The sequence below is a fragment of the Zootoca vivipara genome, chromosome 13, assembly GCF_963506605.1.
Source record: "Zootoca vivipara chromosome 13, rZooViv1.1, whole genome shotgun sequence".
NCBI lineage: Eukaryota > Metazoa > Chordata > Lepidosauria > Squamata > Lacertidae > Zootoca > Zootoca vivipara.
This window is the reverse complement of record NC_083288.1, coordinates 22,222,459-22,236,510: the sequence shown is the minus strand read 5'-3', so window position 1 is coordinate 22,236,510 and position 14,052 is coordinate 22,222,459. Positions and strand designations below refer to the sequence as shown.

At 45.9% G+C, this 14,052-nt stretch overlaps 1 protein-coding gene across 5 annotated transcripts in view; it reads right to left on the bottom strand.

The window, feature by feature from the left end:
• Positions 1-4,151, bottom strand: part of MLLT6 (MLLT6, PHD finger containing) — a 99,773-nt gene extending 95,622 nt beyond the window's left edge. For 3 of the 5 annotated variants that reach the window (XM_035134401.2, XM_035134404.2, XM_035134402.2), the window contains exon 1: positions 3,287-4,150. In XM_035134401.2, the coding sequence (XP_034990292.2) occupies positions 3,287-3,395 (109 nt within the window). In that variant the 5' untranslated portion in view covers positions 3,396-4,150. Of the gene's footprint in view, positions 1-3,286 lie in introns of all 5 variants that reach the window. The other 2 variants (XM_035134403.2, XM_060281452.1) reach the window with 1 other exon arrangement.
• Between the last annotated feature and the right edge of the window lie 9,901 nt (positions 4,152-14,052).

Sequence of the window (14,052 nt, the reverse complement as noted above, 5' to 3'; positions counted from 1 at the left end):
TGGTCTGGTCTATAGATTCTGTTCTCTTGCATTTAGCAAACAGTTGTATCAACCTTTAAGTCTTCCTGAAAGGGTCCTTGTTGACAAAGCAGTTGCAGATTTCTTAGGAAAAGAAAGACAAAGGGCAAGGTAGCTAGCCTTTGGGGAAACTGGGCTCAGGTGCTGTGCCCTTCCCACCAACTTGCAAGGTAGGAGCCACAGGAAGCTGCCTAATAGCAAATTAGACCATTGGTCCATCTCAATGCTACTGGTTGATTGGTACCTTGATTGGTAGCGGTTCTCCAGTCTTAGAGATGCCTGGAACTGAATTGGTCCTCTCAAAGCATTTGGTCCCCTCAGCTTTGTATTTAACCATTTGCTTGGTAGCCATAGGTGATCAGGAAATCCAACCAGGCGAATGAATGAAATTCCATGAAGGCAAGTGCATAGGCTGGCAGAGAAGGAAAGGGTCAATCCATCCCTCCTTGGTCAGCCACCATGGCAGAAGGCAGGGGTTAGATTGTTTGTTTTAGTAGCCTGCTAAGAGACCACCAGCACGTGGGTGGCGCTGTGGGTTAAACCACAGAACCTAGGGCTTGCCAGTCAGAAGGTCGGCAGTTCGAATCCCCGCAACGGGGTGAGCTCCCGTTGCTCGGGCCCAGCTCCTGCCAACCTAGCAGTTCGAAAGCACGTCAAAGTGCAAGTAGATAAATAGGTACTGCTCCGGTGGGAAGGTAAACGGCGTTTCCGTGTGCTGCTCTGGTTCGCCAGAAATGGCTTAGTCATGCTGGCCACATGACCTGGAAGCTGTACGCTGGCTCCCTCGGCCAATAACGCGAGATGAGCGCCACAACCCCAGAGTCGGTCACGACTGGACCTAATGGTCAGGGGTCCCTTTACCTTTACCTTTAAGAGACTAACAGCATAGCCTGAGGTGTTTCCCCCCACCCCCAGGTAGACTGTGATGGAGGGGGCTTCCTTCCTCTGTAGCCAGCATGGAAATGCAAGTTTCTAGAGGCCAACTGAATTTTGTTGCAGGCTACTAACTTTATGGGCTTATTTACAAGGCAGGCTCTATCTCTGAGCTACAATCCTTTGCTGATTTGGCTAACTTTTTCCCCCCCAACCCTTCACCAGTTTCCCTTTTGCAAGGTGCCTTTCCTCACTTGCTTATGTGCATGAATTGTTTTTAATGGGCAGTTGATTCCAGAGGCAGCATCAAAGGTAGTGAAAGAATGGGATTTCATTTTAAGGCTAAATGTCAAACGGAGTCCCAGAAACTATCTTCAAAACCAAGACTCGGCTTGGAAACATGTTCAATTGCTGCACAGAATTTAAATGCTTAGGCAGGATTAAAAAATAAAAGATATAATATTAATTATATATTAATGAATTACCTATATAGATAGACAGATAAACAAAATTTAATTATTTCCTACTTTTCTGTCATTCAAAGCCACTAGAAATAAAACTAGCTATGTAAAATTTATATAAAAGCAAAACACGCTGGGTAACATCTGGTGTTATTAATATGATGTCTAAGTCTCTGAACTTCATTGATTTCAATGGGTCTGCTCCGAATATGACTGTTAGCTACCACTCATTGGAACAAGATAAAACATGAAACATACCAAGCTCAGTATGTCATGGTAAAGAAAATCAACTTCCATCAAACCTCAAAATCCTGTCTATAAACACCTGAGTTTTGATGTGCGAAGACAGTGCTTGTGAGCATGGACAGAGTGCCTTTCCTCCGCACTATGGAATAACAACAGGCAGCTTTCATGGATCTCGGATTAGGGATCAGAGACAGGATGCTTGTGGGGTAAGCCTAAGTGTTGCATCTTAGTGGTAGAGTATCTCAAGGTTCCAGGTTCAATTCCTGGCCTCTTCCCAGTACAGGTGGCAAAGACTAGCTGCCCATACAGTGTTGACAAGTACAATGTTGACAACACTTGCTAGATGGACCAATGGCCTGACTCGGTATAAGGGAGCCTTTGACGTTCCCACAACTGTTGGTCATTCTTTAATTTTCATTTATTTTAGAAAGCAAAGCCCTTTTGAAAAAGATAATGCCAGGCTCAGCACCAGCCCTAGATCTATGGGGCTGGGTGCAGCTGAGGTGATTCCTCCTTGCCCTTCTGTTTCCAGTGTTAATGATCTACTAACAGACAGAGTAGTAGCCCGGAGGCACACAAACCACACACACTGTTTTCCTTGTTCAAATGTGTTCTTTTGCAGAGAAAGGGTGTCCCCCAAATTCTGCTCCATCTCTCTCTGGTATACATCTCTCTCTGGTATACATTCCCTTCCCTAGCTTACCTTGAAACTGCAGGCTAGAGCACCCCTTCTACACACACACACACACACACACACACACACACAAGTGACAGCAGGGTGGCTAATAATAGCACCCCTGCTAATCCGGAAGGAAGCTGAGGGAGACCGTCAGAGGTCACGGCCATACGATTCTTCTGAAGCTACGTCAAATAATATAATAATACAAATACAAACATGCACACAACAAGCCGCCCGCCCCCGTCTGACCTTTCTGTCTCTGCTGCTGTTTTAGATCTCCCTCTTTCTCTCTCTCACACACACATATCCCTTTATAGGCCGGTGCAATTAAAAACGCATAAATAAAAACACAAAACAACGCGATAAACACACACACACACATCAGTGAGAGGAGGGGAAGCCTAAGATCTGCCCCCCCCCCTCCCGGCACTAGCAGAATTAAAAGAAAGCTGCCCTCCCAGCGATACAGACACAGCTCCGACCCCCCCCTTTTCTTCCTAAGGTTGCGCTTCTGCATCCCCCTCCCCAAGAAGGCCCTGTCAAGAATACCGTTATACAGAACAATAGAAATCACACTACTTACTATGAACAACAACGACGCACACTTAAAATCCTCCCACCCGTTTTTCTTTTCTTTTTTTGCAACTCCATGCCTAAACATCTTTTATTATTATTATCATTACCACTATCATTATTATTTGCTCAAAGCTTTGCCAAGGCTTGAGATGAATGGAGGGGAAATTACCCTGTCTAACCACCACATCTCTCTATCTCTCTCTGTTGACTCCATCGCCAGAGCTATAGATATATACGCGCACATAGGTTTATATAGATATATGCATCTTAGTCTGGCAAAGCCCCGAAGAGTTAAGATGCAAAGTGGGGCTTGGTTGGGGAGGGAGGGAGGGAAGGAAGGAAGGAAGGAAAGAGAGGGTTAGGGAGGGGAGGGATGGAAAAGGTGTCAATACGGACGGAGGGATTGGTTTTTTTTGGGGGGGGGGTTCCTTACCTTGATGCACCGCCACGTTACAGCCATGCCCATCACAGTACACCAGGGGGTTTTCAGCCCAGCCCCGCTCATCAGAACAAACGCAGCAGCCACCCACCATCTCCTTCATTCTTCCATAAGTTTCTTCTGAACTGGTTTCCTCTCACTACCCTCCTGTTTGTTGTCGTTGTGGGTGATGGTTGATGTTGTTGTTTCCAAACACGCAGTCACTCCTCGTCCTTTTTCCCCTTCTTTTATAATCTCCGGGCTTGTTTCTCTCTCTCCTCCCCCCCCTCCACCTCCCCTCCCCAGCTCTCGCTCTCGCTCTCTCGCTCTCTCTCTACCCGATCCGCCTTTCAGAGACAACAATCTTGCTAGGACGGCGGAGGGAAAAAAAGAAGGGGACTCCGGAGCCTCCCCGCAGGACAAAAATGCCACATTGTTATTTGCAAACGGGAGATCGGCGGCATTGCTTGAGCTGAAGCAGACGCGGTTGCTAGTCATACACACAATCACACACACACATGCACACACGCTAGACTCACGCACACACGCACAAAACGTCGCCTTGGCGGCACGCAGCCCACAACCCAGCAATCATGGCTCCACGCGCTTGCAAAGTCTTAGGTTCAGGAACAGCTGCCTCACTTGGGAGGGAGGTATTTTTTTCTGCTTCCTTCCTCCCCACCCCCGCCAGCAACTCCCTTTTGCAATTATTGAAGTGTTCGGGGTCCCCCACCCACACCGCCGCCTTTTCTTCCTTTCCTTTCTCTTCATCCAGGGGAACGGATCTGGCATCTGAAGTGCACGAGCAACATTTCCACCCTCCCTTCTTTTTTTCTTTTCCTTTTTTTTGTCGTTGTTCAATATGGAGCGATCAAGCAAAGGACCAAAAAGGGGGGGGGAATATCTCCCACCACCCCCTTAAATCCTATTATCTGTAACGTTGCCTTCTTTTGACAGATAAGGGTTCCGCCAGCGCCACCCTTCGGCCAGTGAGGAGAACTTGATCCCCCAACAACAAGAGGAGCGTGTGGATTTCGAAACCTACCGGTATATATACTGAAACTTGTCCTCCAGACATCCTTTTATTAGTGTGCGTTCACTGATGATTCAAGCTCATTCTGATATTGGGGCGGTTATACATAAGCCTGCTTTCATTATTGTTTGTGCCCGCAAAAGTTTGAGAGGCGGACATACAAATGCTTCGTTTCCAAGCTGCTTACTGAAATTCTGCAACTTTTTAATACAGTACTGCAAATGTTCTTCCGGTTTATATAGGTTTTGTTATGCTATAGTGCAAAGAAGGCCCCTCCCTCCAGGCAGCAATAATGCAATGATTTTGGAGACACATTGCAGTACAGCTAATGAAATGGAACGTCTTGTGGACAGCCCAGTATAAACTAATGCACTATGACCGTGACAGTGACGTTGCAGAATACACCCCCCCAAAAAAAAACTCCCACAAAAAACACAGTCAAGACTCAAGAGGGACCCTAAAAGGTATAACAAGTTACAGGATTTCAGGAGGAGGTTGCGGGTCGTGCACTGATTTGAAACAAAACTGTATTTTCGACCTGAAACTTCTGCAGGCACTCAAGCAGCACTGAAAACAGGATCACGAGCACAACTCACCCCGGAAGCACAATAAAAAGGACATCTGGAGATTCCGTGAATCTATTTTATGCTCTTCAAAGCAGAGTTGGAGGTAGCCTTGCTGAGTCATTAGGAAAGGGGGGGGAACCCCAAAGAAAGTTTGGTAACACCTTTAGGTCCAACCAACCAAATGGTCACAATGGAAAACCTAATAATTTTCTTACAGCACTGTAACTTTTGGATTATGTTTGAAAGGGACCTGATCGCACTCCTCAGATACCAGAAGCGCTGACAGAAGAGGGCAAGGCCTTGTTCTCAGAGAGCAAGAGTTAGATCTCCAAGGCTTAAGGGACAGGAGGGTAGATTTCAGAAGAACAACAGGAGAAACTTGCTATTCAAGCAAGAATACCAGCAAGCAGAGATCAGCGTGGCCTGAGCTGGATATGAATGCCCTCATAGCTTTGTTCTGGCCTTGAAGAACTGATCTCCCTCTATCTTTTCCCTCCACTCAATTGCCTTTGTGTTTCTTGTCTTTTAAGTTCATAAGACTGATGGCAGGGCCTCTCTCTCTCTCTCTTTCCCCCTCCCTATTCTTGATCCAGGTTGGAGACAATACTTGTCCGAAAAGCAAAGTAAAAAATGCAGTAAATAAAATAAATGGCGAATAGTGTCTGAGCGGTAAGTACAGGTTGACACACTGGAACCACTTACCTAGGCTATGAACACATTAGCAGCTTAAAATACAGCAGGGTCGCTCCCCCATCCTACTGCATTTTAAGTCACATTTGCACATTGCTGTATGCACCAGAGAGGGGCAAAGAGTGTCTTCACTTGAAGCGCATCACCTGTTTCGTTTCTCCATGCCTAAAACTCCCACTGTCTGAAATGTACACACTTAGCTTAACTGCCAAATGAATGTGGCTTAAGTGTTTCTTTTGGGTTGTTAGTATTTTTTTTTAGTGTATTTCTAATCCCTCCTTCCCCCCCCCCCAAGTTTGGATTCAAGGGATACAACACTTAAAACTCTGTAAAGTACAAAGTAATAAAAATGAAAACAGTAATTAAAATGCAGCAGAACACATTCGAAACCAACAGTTCAAATCCAGTTTGCCCTGACCGCAGCCCAGCGATTAGTGTTGGCAGCGCTTTAATTTTCAAAAGCCTGTCTGAATAGGAAGGTCTTAGATTTCCAGTGGAGAGGCTTATTGGGAGGCAATTCCACAACATAGGAGCAGCCACAGAAAAGATTCTCTCGTGTCACCACCAATTATACTTCTGGTGTCGATGGGACCAAGAGGATCTTAGCACCTGGGCAATACGTCAGGTAGCCTGGGCCCAAACCAGATACAGTAGAGCTTTATAGGTCATAAGGTATTGAAGCTCATTTGAGGGAAAACAGCAAACAGCAGGAGCCTTTCTCAAGGAGCTGCAGGATAGCTCGGCATCGTGGGTAATGTTATGCGTACACAGATTCAAAAGCCAGCAGTGGGAGCACACTGGAGCCAAAGTAAACAGTAATATGCACACAACCTTAATTATACCGAGTGTAGGCCCACAATGAAATTAATGGGCCTTAGTTAGTCATGTCTATTAATTTCAATGGGTTTATTAGGAGTATGACTAACCTTGGATACCACCCAGTGATTCTCTCTTTGGGGACAGGCCCAAGCAATTCTCATGCTTGTGGTTCAAAATGCAGGTGGCCTGCCTCTAGCTCTGAAGAATGAACCTGGGGGCAGAATCCACCACAAAGCTCCCTTGAGCAAACGTCATCATTGAATGCAGGGGAACTTCCCTTAACACTTCAAGAAGAGACCTGCCGAGCCAGACCAATGGCCCTTCCAACCCATCACCTTGCTTCCGACACTGGCCAATCAGAAGCCTGGGGTGGGGTACTAGGTATACTGCCTCTGAATGTGGAAACTCCATTCAACTGCTTGCATGGCTGTTGCCAAATGATAGATTCGCCCTCAATTTGTCTAATGGCCTTGGAAATACATCTAAACTCATGGCCATCACCACCTCAGTGGGGCAGAAAATTAACTCCACCAGTCGGTGGGTGCCTCGGTGCCGGGGCTGGTGGCGTTTACCACTCTGCTGACTTAATGTAAAGGTAGTAGAGCTTTTGACTTACATGCAGAAGATATTAGATGGTGGGGATGGGAATGCCGCTTACCCAAGAGCTTGGACAGCTGTTGTCAGTTGGAGCAGGCCAGAAGCCCATTATCTCAAAGCTGCAGCACTAGTACAAAGAAGGAAAATGAGAGGCGATATATGGTCAGCTGTTCCTGAGACTTATGCATCATAACGAGCAGCCTGGTACATTTGTATTTACAATTCAGGACACATTCCTGCATTGGCATTGCAGGGGGTAGGACTAGATGTCCTTTGGTGTCCCTTCCAACTTTACAATTCTATGCTTCTATACATCCACACTATACATTGATAGTGCTATGATACCGCTTTAAACAGCCATGGCTATCCCACCAAATAATTATGGGAACTGTAGTTTGTTAAGGGTGCTACCAGTTGTGAGGAGATCCCTATTTCGTTCACTGAGTTGCGGCTCCCACTGTTCCCTGTGAAGGGGGACTGCCAGTCCCTCCAGTACATACCTGAACTAAAATAATAACACACTTGCTGGGGATTGTAATATTATTATTTTTATCAATCTGGGGGGGGGGGATTGTTGTCTTTTGTGTACATCTCAAGGTGGCTAGTAAAATCATACTACCCCGTATATTCCGGTGTATAAGATGACTGGGCGTATAAGACGACCCCCAAGTTTTCCAGTTAAAATATAGAGTTTGGGATATACTCGCAGTATAAGAAATACGACCCGGCGTATAAGACGACCCCCGACTTTTGAGAAGATTTTCCTGGGTTAAAAAGTAGTCTTATACGCAGGAATATACAGTACTTCAACAAAACAGCAGTTAAGCAAGTAAACTGAAGAAATTAAAAATGCAAGCCAGTGTAATTAAAAGGGAGGACTAGCTATCACTTAAAAAAAAAAGCCATCAACATTAATAGCCCAAGAGAACAGGTGGACTTTGCAAGGCACCTAAAAGATACAGGGGAACATGTCTAAGAAGTGTGACCCATAATTCAGGCCTTGTCAGTGAAAAGGCCCTGTTTGGTTGTCACCTGCCTAACTCCTGAAAAGTGAGTGCACCTGTCAAACAGCCTTTTAAAAGATTCAGTCGGCAAGGAAGTTCATGTGGGAGAACTTGTGGAAGTACCACATTTCTCTTTTCCCCTCCCTCCCTTCCTCCAGAGGAACAGGCTGAGTTAACAACCTGTCAAGCAGATGGAAGTAACCAACCACCCTACGGGAAGGATGTCAGCAACTAATTTTAGTTGCTCGGCCAGTGCTATTTTTCTAGAAAAAGTGGTGCTGGAACTCACCATGTTCTCTTATAATTAATGGCAGTCGCGCCCAACTGAGTTCCAGCGAGTTCCATCTAGAGGGGGGGGAGCCCTCGGCTTGGACCTTAGTTCAGAGTCAATTAACTGTTTACATTTGAATTGACTGGTTCAATTAAAATGCATTTGCTTGTGACTAGTTCTGCATAAAAAGTGTTACTTGATTGGGGGGGTGACGTGTGAATGTGTCACAGTAGACACCGCCTTAACGAGGATTTCCCTCCGCTGTGAGCAAGAAAAGGAAATGCCTTCTCTAAACTGAGAGTCCCATTTTCAGGTGAGCTTCAATGAAAACCAATGTACAAAAATTATTTACTTCCCCGTTAATTTGGAACACCTTTTCGATCAACCAAAAAGTTACACTTGCTTGTTAGGGGAACCTACAGGCTTCCAGATGTTCTTTAGCCCCCACCAGCATGGCCAATGGTCAAGAATGTTGTTGGGGAGATGTAGTTCAACATCTGGAGGGACACAGCTTCCTCTTCCCTGCTACAAAACTGGAAGATCCTTGCTGTAGAGGCTGGTACTATTGGCAGAGGTGAATTTTTAGGGGAGTGCGATTGGTTTGTCCGCACTCGGTGCCAAGCCAATAGGGCGCCGCAGCGAGCTCTGCAACAATGACAAACAGCAGAAAGCATGCAGTAGTGTGTGTGTGTGTGCGCGCGCGCCAAATTTTGATGTCATTGCCGAAATTTTAAAGCCCAAGGTACATCACTGGCTATTGCTGAGTTTTAGGGCTGACATTTGATTTGACATTTGATCCTCATGTCTCAGTTCCTCACATCACCAACACTCTTCATCAGTGTTTCCCAAGCTTCTGATAGTTCAAGTTCACATTCTTACCACCCCAAAAAATTAACATCGAAAGATGACAGGGGAATAGGTTCCTTATTTCCTTATTTATGGAAGGGTTCCTAATTTGTAACTCTGCTTACTTGAGAGTTAACCCCATTGAATTCAACAGGACTTCTTAACAGTCATGGTTAGGGTTATGCTGTAAATAAGGGAATAAGGAGCACTGTGGCTAGGCCTTTGATGACTAGCAGATCTCTCTCTGTGTGGACAGATTCCCTCAAAAAGCATTTACGTTGATGTGAAAGTTCTGTCGGCAGCATCATGTTCACAATAGACCAATTCACACACATACACATCATCATTTGGTATCACAGTCATCAAGGGGTCAATGTGAGCCAGGCCAACGTTGCGGTGGAAACTGTGGAATGTGGACTCCAAAGCCCTACTGTTTCATTCCTATTGTGCGGCAATATCAATGCGGCCCATTCCTACTGTTTCGGTAAGCTTCTGCCATGCGACAGTAGCATCCTCCTTAGGTGAGCCGCAAAGGCTGTCTGCGGCATAGACAACCAGCCTCCCCACCCCTTTACCCCACAACCCTGTCTTCTTAAGGCTCCTTCTGTGCTCACATCACAGAGGAGAACCCTCCCCAAACAGCCCAATAATCAGTAGTTTAGGACCTTTTATGCTGCACCTGTTCAAGCGTCACATCAAGGGAAGAGAAGCCAGAAGCTGCCTGCTGGGACCCTGTCTCCTTTTTATTACATTCCTTTGAAAGTTGCAAGGGCAGACAATATGCTCGCCACATTGGTGGAAGCTCACTCAGCCTTGCTGCATTCTGGGGAGGGGGGGGAACGGAGGGGGGCGGGGAGAGAGGAAACTTTCAATTTTATCATCTGTATTCTGTTGCCAAGTTTCAAAAGGCGGGTGTGTATCCAGTACTCTCTGTTCACACGTGTGTGTCTTTGTCTTTATATATAGCCAATTAAATATACCGGTATATATATATATATTGACTTTTAAAAGTTGTATGCGGCTGCTGCACAAAAAGTGAGGGGGGGGGAGGGAAAGCCAGGATTCAAGAGAAGTGCTTTCTCTACTTGGCTGCATGAAAAGACACTTGGACTTGAACTGCAAGGCTGAGCTTGCTTTTAAAGGATTAAGTTCCCATTTACATAACTCGCCCCTGTGGTGAAGGAAGGACAGAAGAGAGGGGAAAGTATGTGGCAGGCAGGGAAGCGGGCAGGGGGAGTCAAGGCGATGACAACAGGAGAAAAATGCTTGGGGGGGGGGAAGCTTGAGGCCAGTGGATATACTCAGGGCACCCACAGCAGCATTAAATGTCTGCATCAAGGGACTCTCAGTTCTGCGCTAAGAAAAGATGGATTCTGCAATATGTATATATCATGCACATGTGTGTGTTGCTTCCCCTCCTGCCTATAATCTTGCTCTGCAATTTATTTATTTATTTTATTTACCGCTGCAGCCTTATAACCCTCCTTACCTGGGAATGAATAATAATAATAATAATAATAATAATAATAATAATAATAATTTACTATTTATACCCCACCCATTTGGCTGAGTTTCCCCAGCCACTCTGGGCGGCTTCCAACCGAATATTAAAAACAATACAGCATCAATCAAACATTAAACATTAAAAACTTCCCTAAACAGGGCTGCCTTCAGTTGTCTTTTAAAAGTAAAATAGTCGCTTATTGCCTTGACATATGCTGGGAGGGCGTTCCACAGGGCAGGTGCCACTACCTGTAACCTCACTTCTCGCAATGAGGGAACCGCCAGAAGGCCCTCGATGCTGGATCTCAGTGTCCGGGCTGAATGATGGGGGTGGAGACGCTCCTTCAGGTATACAGGACCGAGGCCGTTTAGGGCTTTAAAGGTCAGTACCAACACTTTGGATTGTGCTCGGAAACATACTGGGAGCCAGTGTAGATCTCTCAGGACCGGTGTTATGTGGTCCCGGCGGCCACTCCCAGTCACTAGTCTAGCTGCCGCATTCTGGATTAATTGCAGTTGCCAGGTCACCTTCAAAGGTAGCCCCAGGGAGAGTGCATTGCAGTAGTCCAAGCGGGAGATAACCAGAGCATGCACCACTCTGGCGAGACAGTCTGCGGGCAGGTAGGGTCTCAGCCTGCGTACCAGATGGAGCTGGTAGACAGCCGCTCTGGACACAGAATTAACCTGTGCCTCCATGGACAGCTGTGAGTCCAAAATGAGCTCTGCTTAACTCAAGGATACACTTTTGAGTTGACATCAGAGGTCTGCTCCGTATGTCATCTGATCAGTTTTTTGCAGGCTGTAATAGAAAAGAGAAATCAGAGGCAGATTTAATGCAGTGCGATCAGTTCCGGCGTACCGGAGGCTGAGCTTAGGGGGTGCCATAGGGCGGCACAACTATGACATAGTGAACTGAGCAGAACAGAAGTCGAACAGCAAGGCAGGGACCCCAAATTCTGGCCTTGCACAGGGTGCCGCTGAATTTTTTTTAAAAAAACCGAACCAAAGTCTGCCCCTGTTGTCGGCATTCCTGTGTATACACTTAGCACGTAACAAATTGTGTGTTTTATTTTATTTTAATAACAGTCACTCAATGGAATGCAATACTTTTGTATTGTGAGGAGTTAGCGGTGTACCGTGGTACCTCGGTTTACGAACACAATTGGTTCCAGAAGTCTGTTCATAAACTGAAGCGTTCATAAACTGAAGCGAACTTTCCCATTGAAAGTAATGGAAAGTAGATTAATCCGTTCCAGACGGGTCTGCGGAGTACTCAACCTGAAGCATACTTAACCCGAAGCATGGGTGTAATTGGTTCCGGAAGTCTGTTCATAAGCTGAAGCGTTCATAAACGGAAGCGAACTTTCCCATTGAAAGTACAGTAATACCTCGGGTTACGAACGCGATCCGTTCCGGATCGCAGTTCGTAACCCGAATAGTTCGTAAACCGAACGCGATGGGCAGCGCCATCTTGCGCATGCGCAGACCGCCCGCGCGCCGCTTCTGCGCACACGCGCACGGCGAAAACACTTCCGGGTTTGTGCAGTTCGTAACCCAAACTGTTCGCAAACCGAGGTGTTCGTAACCCGAGGTACGACTGTAATGGAAAGTGAATTAATCCGTTCCAGATGGGTCCGCGGCGTTCGTAAACTGAAAATTCGTAAACCGAGGTGTTCATAAACCGAGGTTCCACTGTACAGCAATGGTTCCTCTCCTGCCCAGACCTTCTGTTTTGGGGTCTGGGACCCATTCATAATTAGCTGGTGGCATCTCTTACCTTGTGCTCAGGTACCTGCTGAAAAGAGTCACCTTATCTATTGCTTAGCCAGGAGCAGCTCTTGCCAGGTGTGCAAGGTCAGTTATGTAATTCCTGAGAATGTGTATGTCTGCAAGATATAAAAAGGGCTTGGAGATTCCGCCACACGAATCTCGCCGTTGTTTGAGACGGTGGAAAGTGCTTCGTACTGGCCATTGCAGCTGCTCAGCAGTTGCTGTTCAGAGGTGTTCCCAGTGACTGAAGGGATGTAACCTGCCTGTCCTTTTTCATTTGCTTTGCCTTTTGTTCCTTGTAAATAAAGTCTGTTTATCCAGGAAAAGGCCCAGCACACTCTTTGCCTTGCCCAAGTTCAAAAAGAACCTCTGCCCTTGGCAGAACACTGGTTGTAGCGCTGGGGGCCCAGACAGAGGGGGGGGGCGCATATGGGCCACTTGGCCCAGGCCTCCGATTCCAAAGGGGGCCTCGGTAAGCATATTCACAATCAGTAAAATGAAATATTTTCCATTTTCTCTTTATATGCAGATACGGTTCAAGCCTTGAAATAAAATTATTTGTCAGCATAACTTTTGTGAAAATTAATTATATACTTACTTATTTATAAAACTTCAGTGATCCCCAGGGTGAAAAAAAGGGGGGGCACATTATCTACCTGGCCCGGGCCTCTGCCTGGCTCTGCAAGGGCCTGCCCTTGGACTGCTAGAAATCTTATTCAGCAACTTCTAATGTTTTAGCAGCAATTGCCCACAAATCTCCAGGCATGACACCACAGCCATAGGGACTAGAATCTTGATAAGAAAGAAAAGAAAGGAAGCTGTGAACCTCAGGAAAAGGAATTGTGTACTTCCATAGTGTGACATAAGACACAACTTTTCCTATTCAGTGCACTGTGGGATTCTGTGTTTTCAAAAGGTTCCCAGCAAGAAGAAAAAATGTGACTTTCTCTTGTTCTACCTGGCATGAAAAATTAGGTGCCACCCAAAATTAGGTGGGACAGGTATGTGGAACACAGTCATCCTGGATAAGAAGTCAACTTTTGCACCAGAACTCTTTACACACAGTGACAGCTGTTGATCTGCAATAGCAAGTATGCAAAAGCTTGATGGGGGGTATCCAATAATGGGACAAACAAATGCAAAAAGCTCATACACAGGGCTGATTCACTAACCACTGCAAAATCAACATTATGAGGATCTCAGGTAACTTCTTTCTCCCACACAGCTTCCTTCCTTTTTTATTGAAAAGAAAAGGCAAGTTTCTATCCCTCAAGGCTCCAATAAGACTTGGTTTTCAGATAACACCTTTTTTGTTTGCTTGCACAACAATAGGAAACCATGCTATAGTTTTATTTCTCCCAGAGCAAAATCCAAGCAACTGCAAAAGAAAAGGAAGGAAGTCAAATTCTCGCCCCCTCATAGTGTGATGAAGGGTTGGAGCAGGTCAGCATACAGAAAGAAGGCAAATGTCACATTTTAAGTGCGGCGAAAGAGATTCCAACACACATTCTTCTGACAAACATGTGCTCAAACCACTTCCACTACACTTAAAATGTGATGCTTGGCTTTCACACTGTAAGTTCACTCCGTGTTAATTGGCACTGTGTTTACTGACACATTAATACGGCAAATCATCATTTCAATGTTAACGCCTTTGCAGACTGCAAAAGCCCATTTTGAAG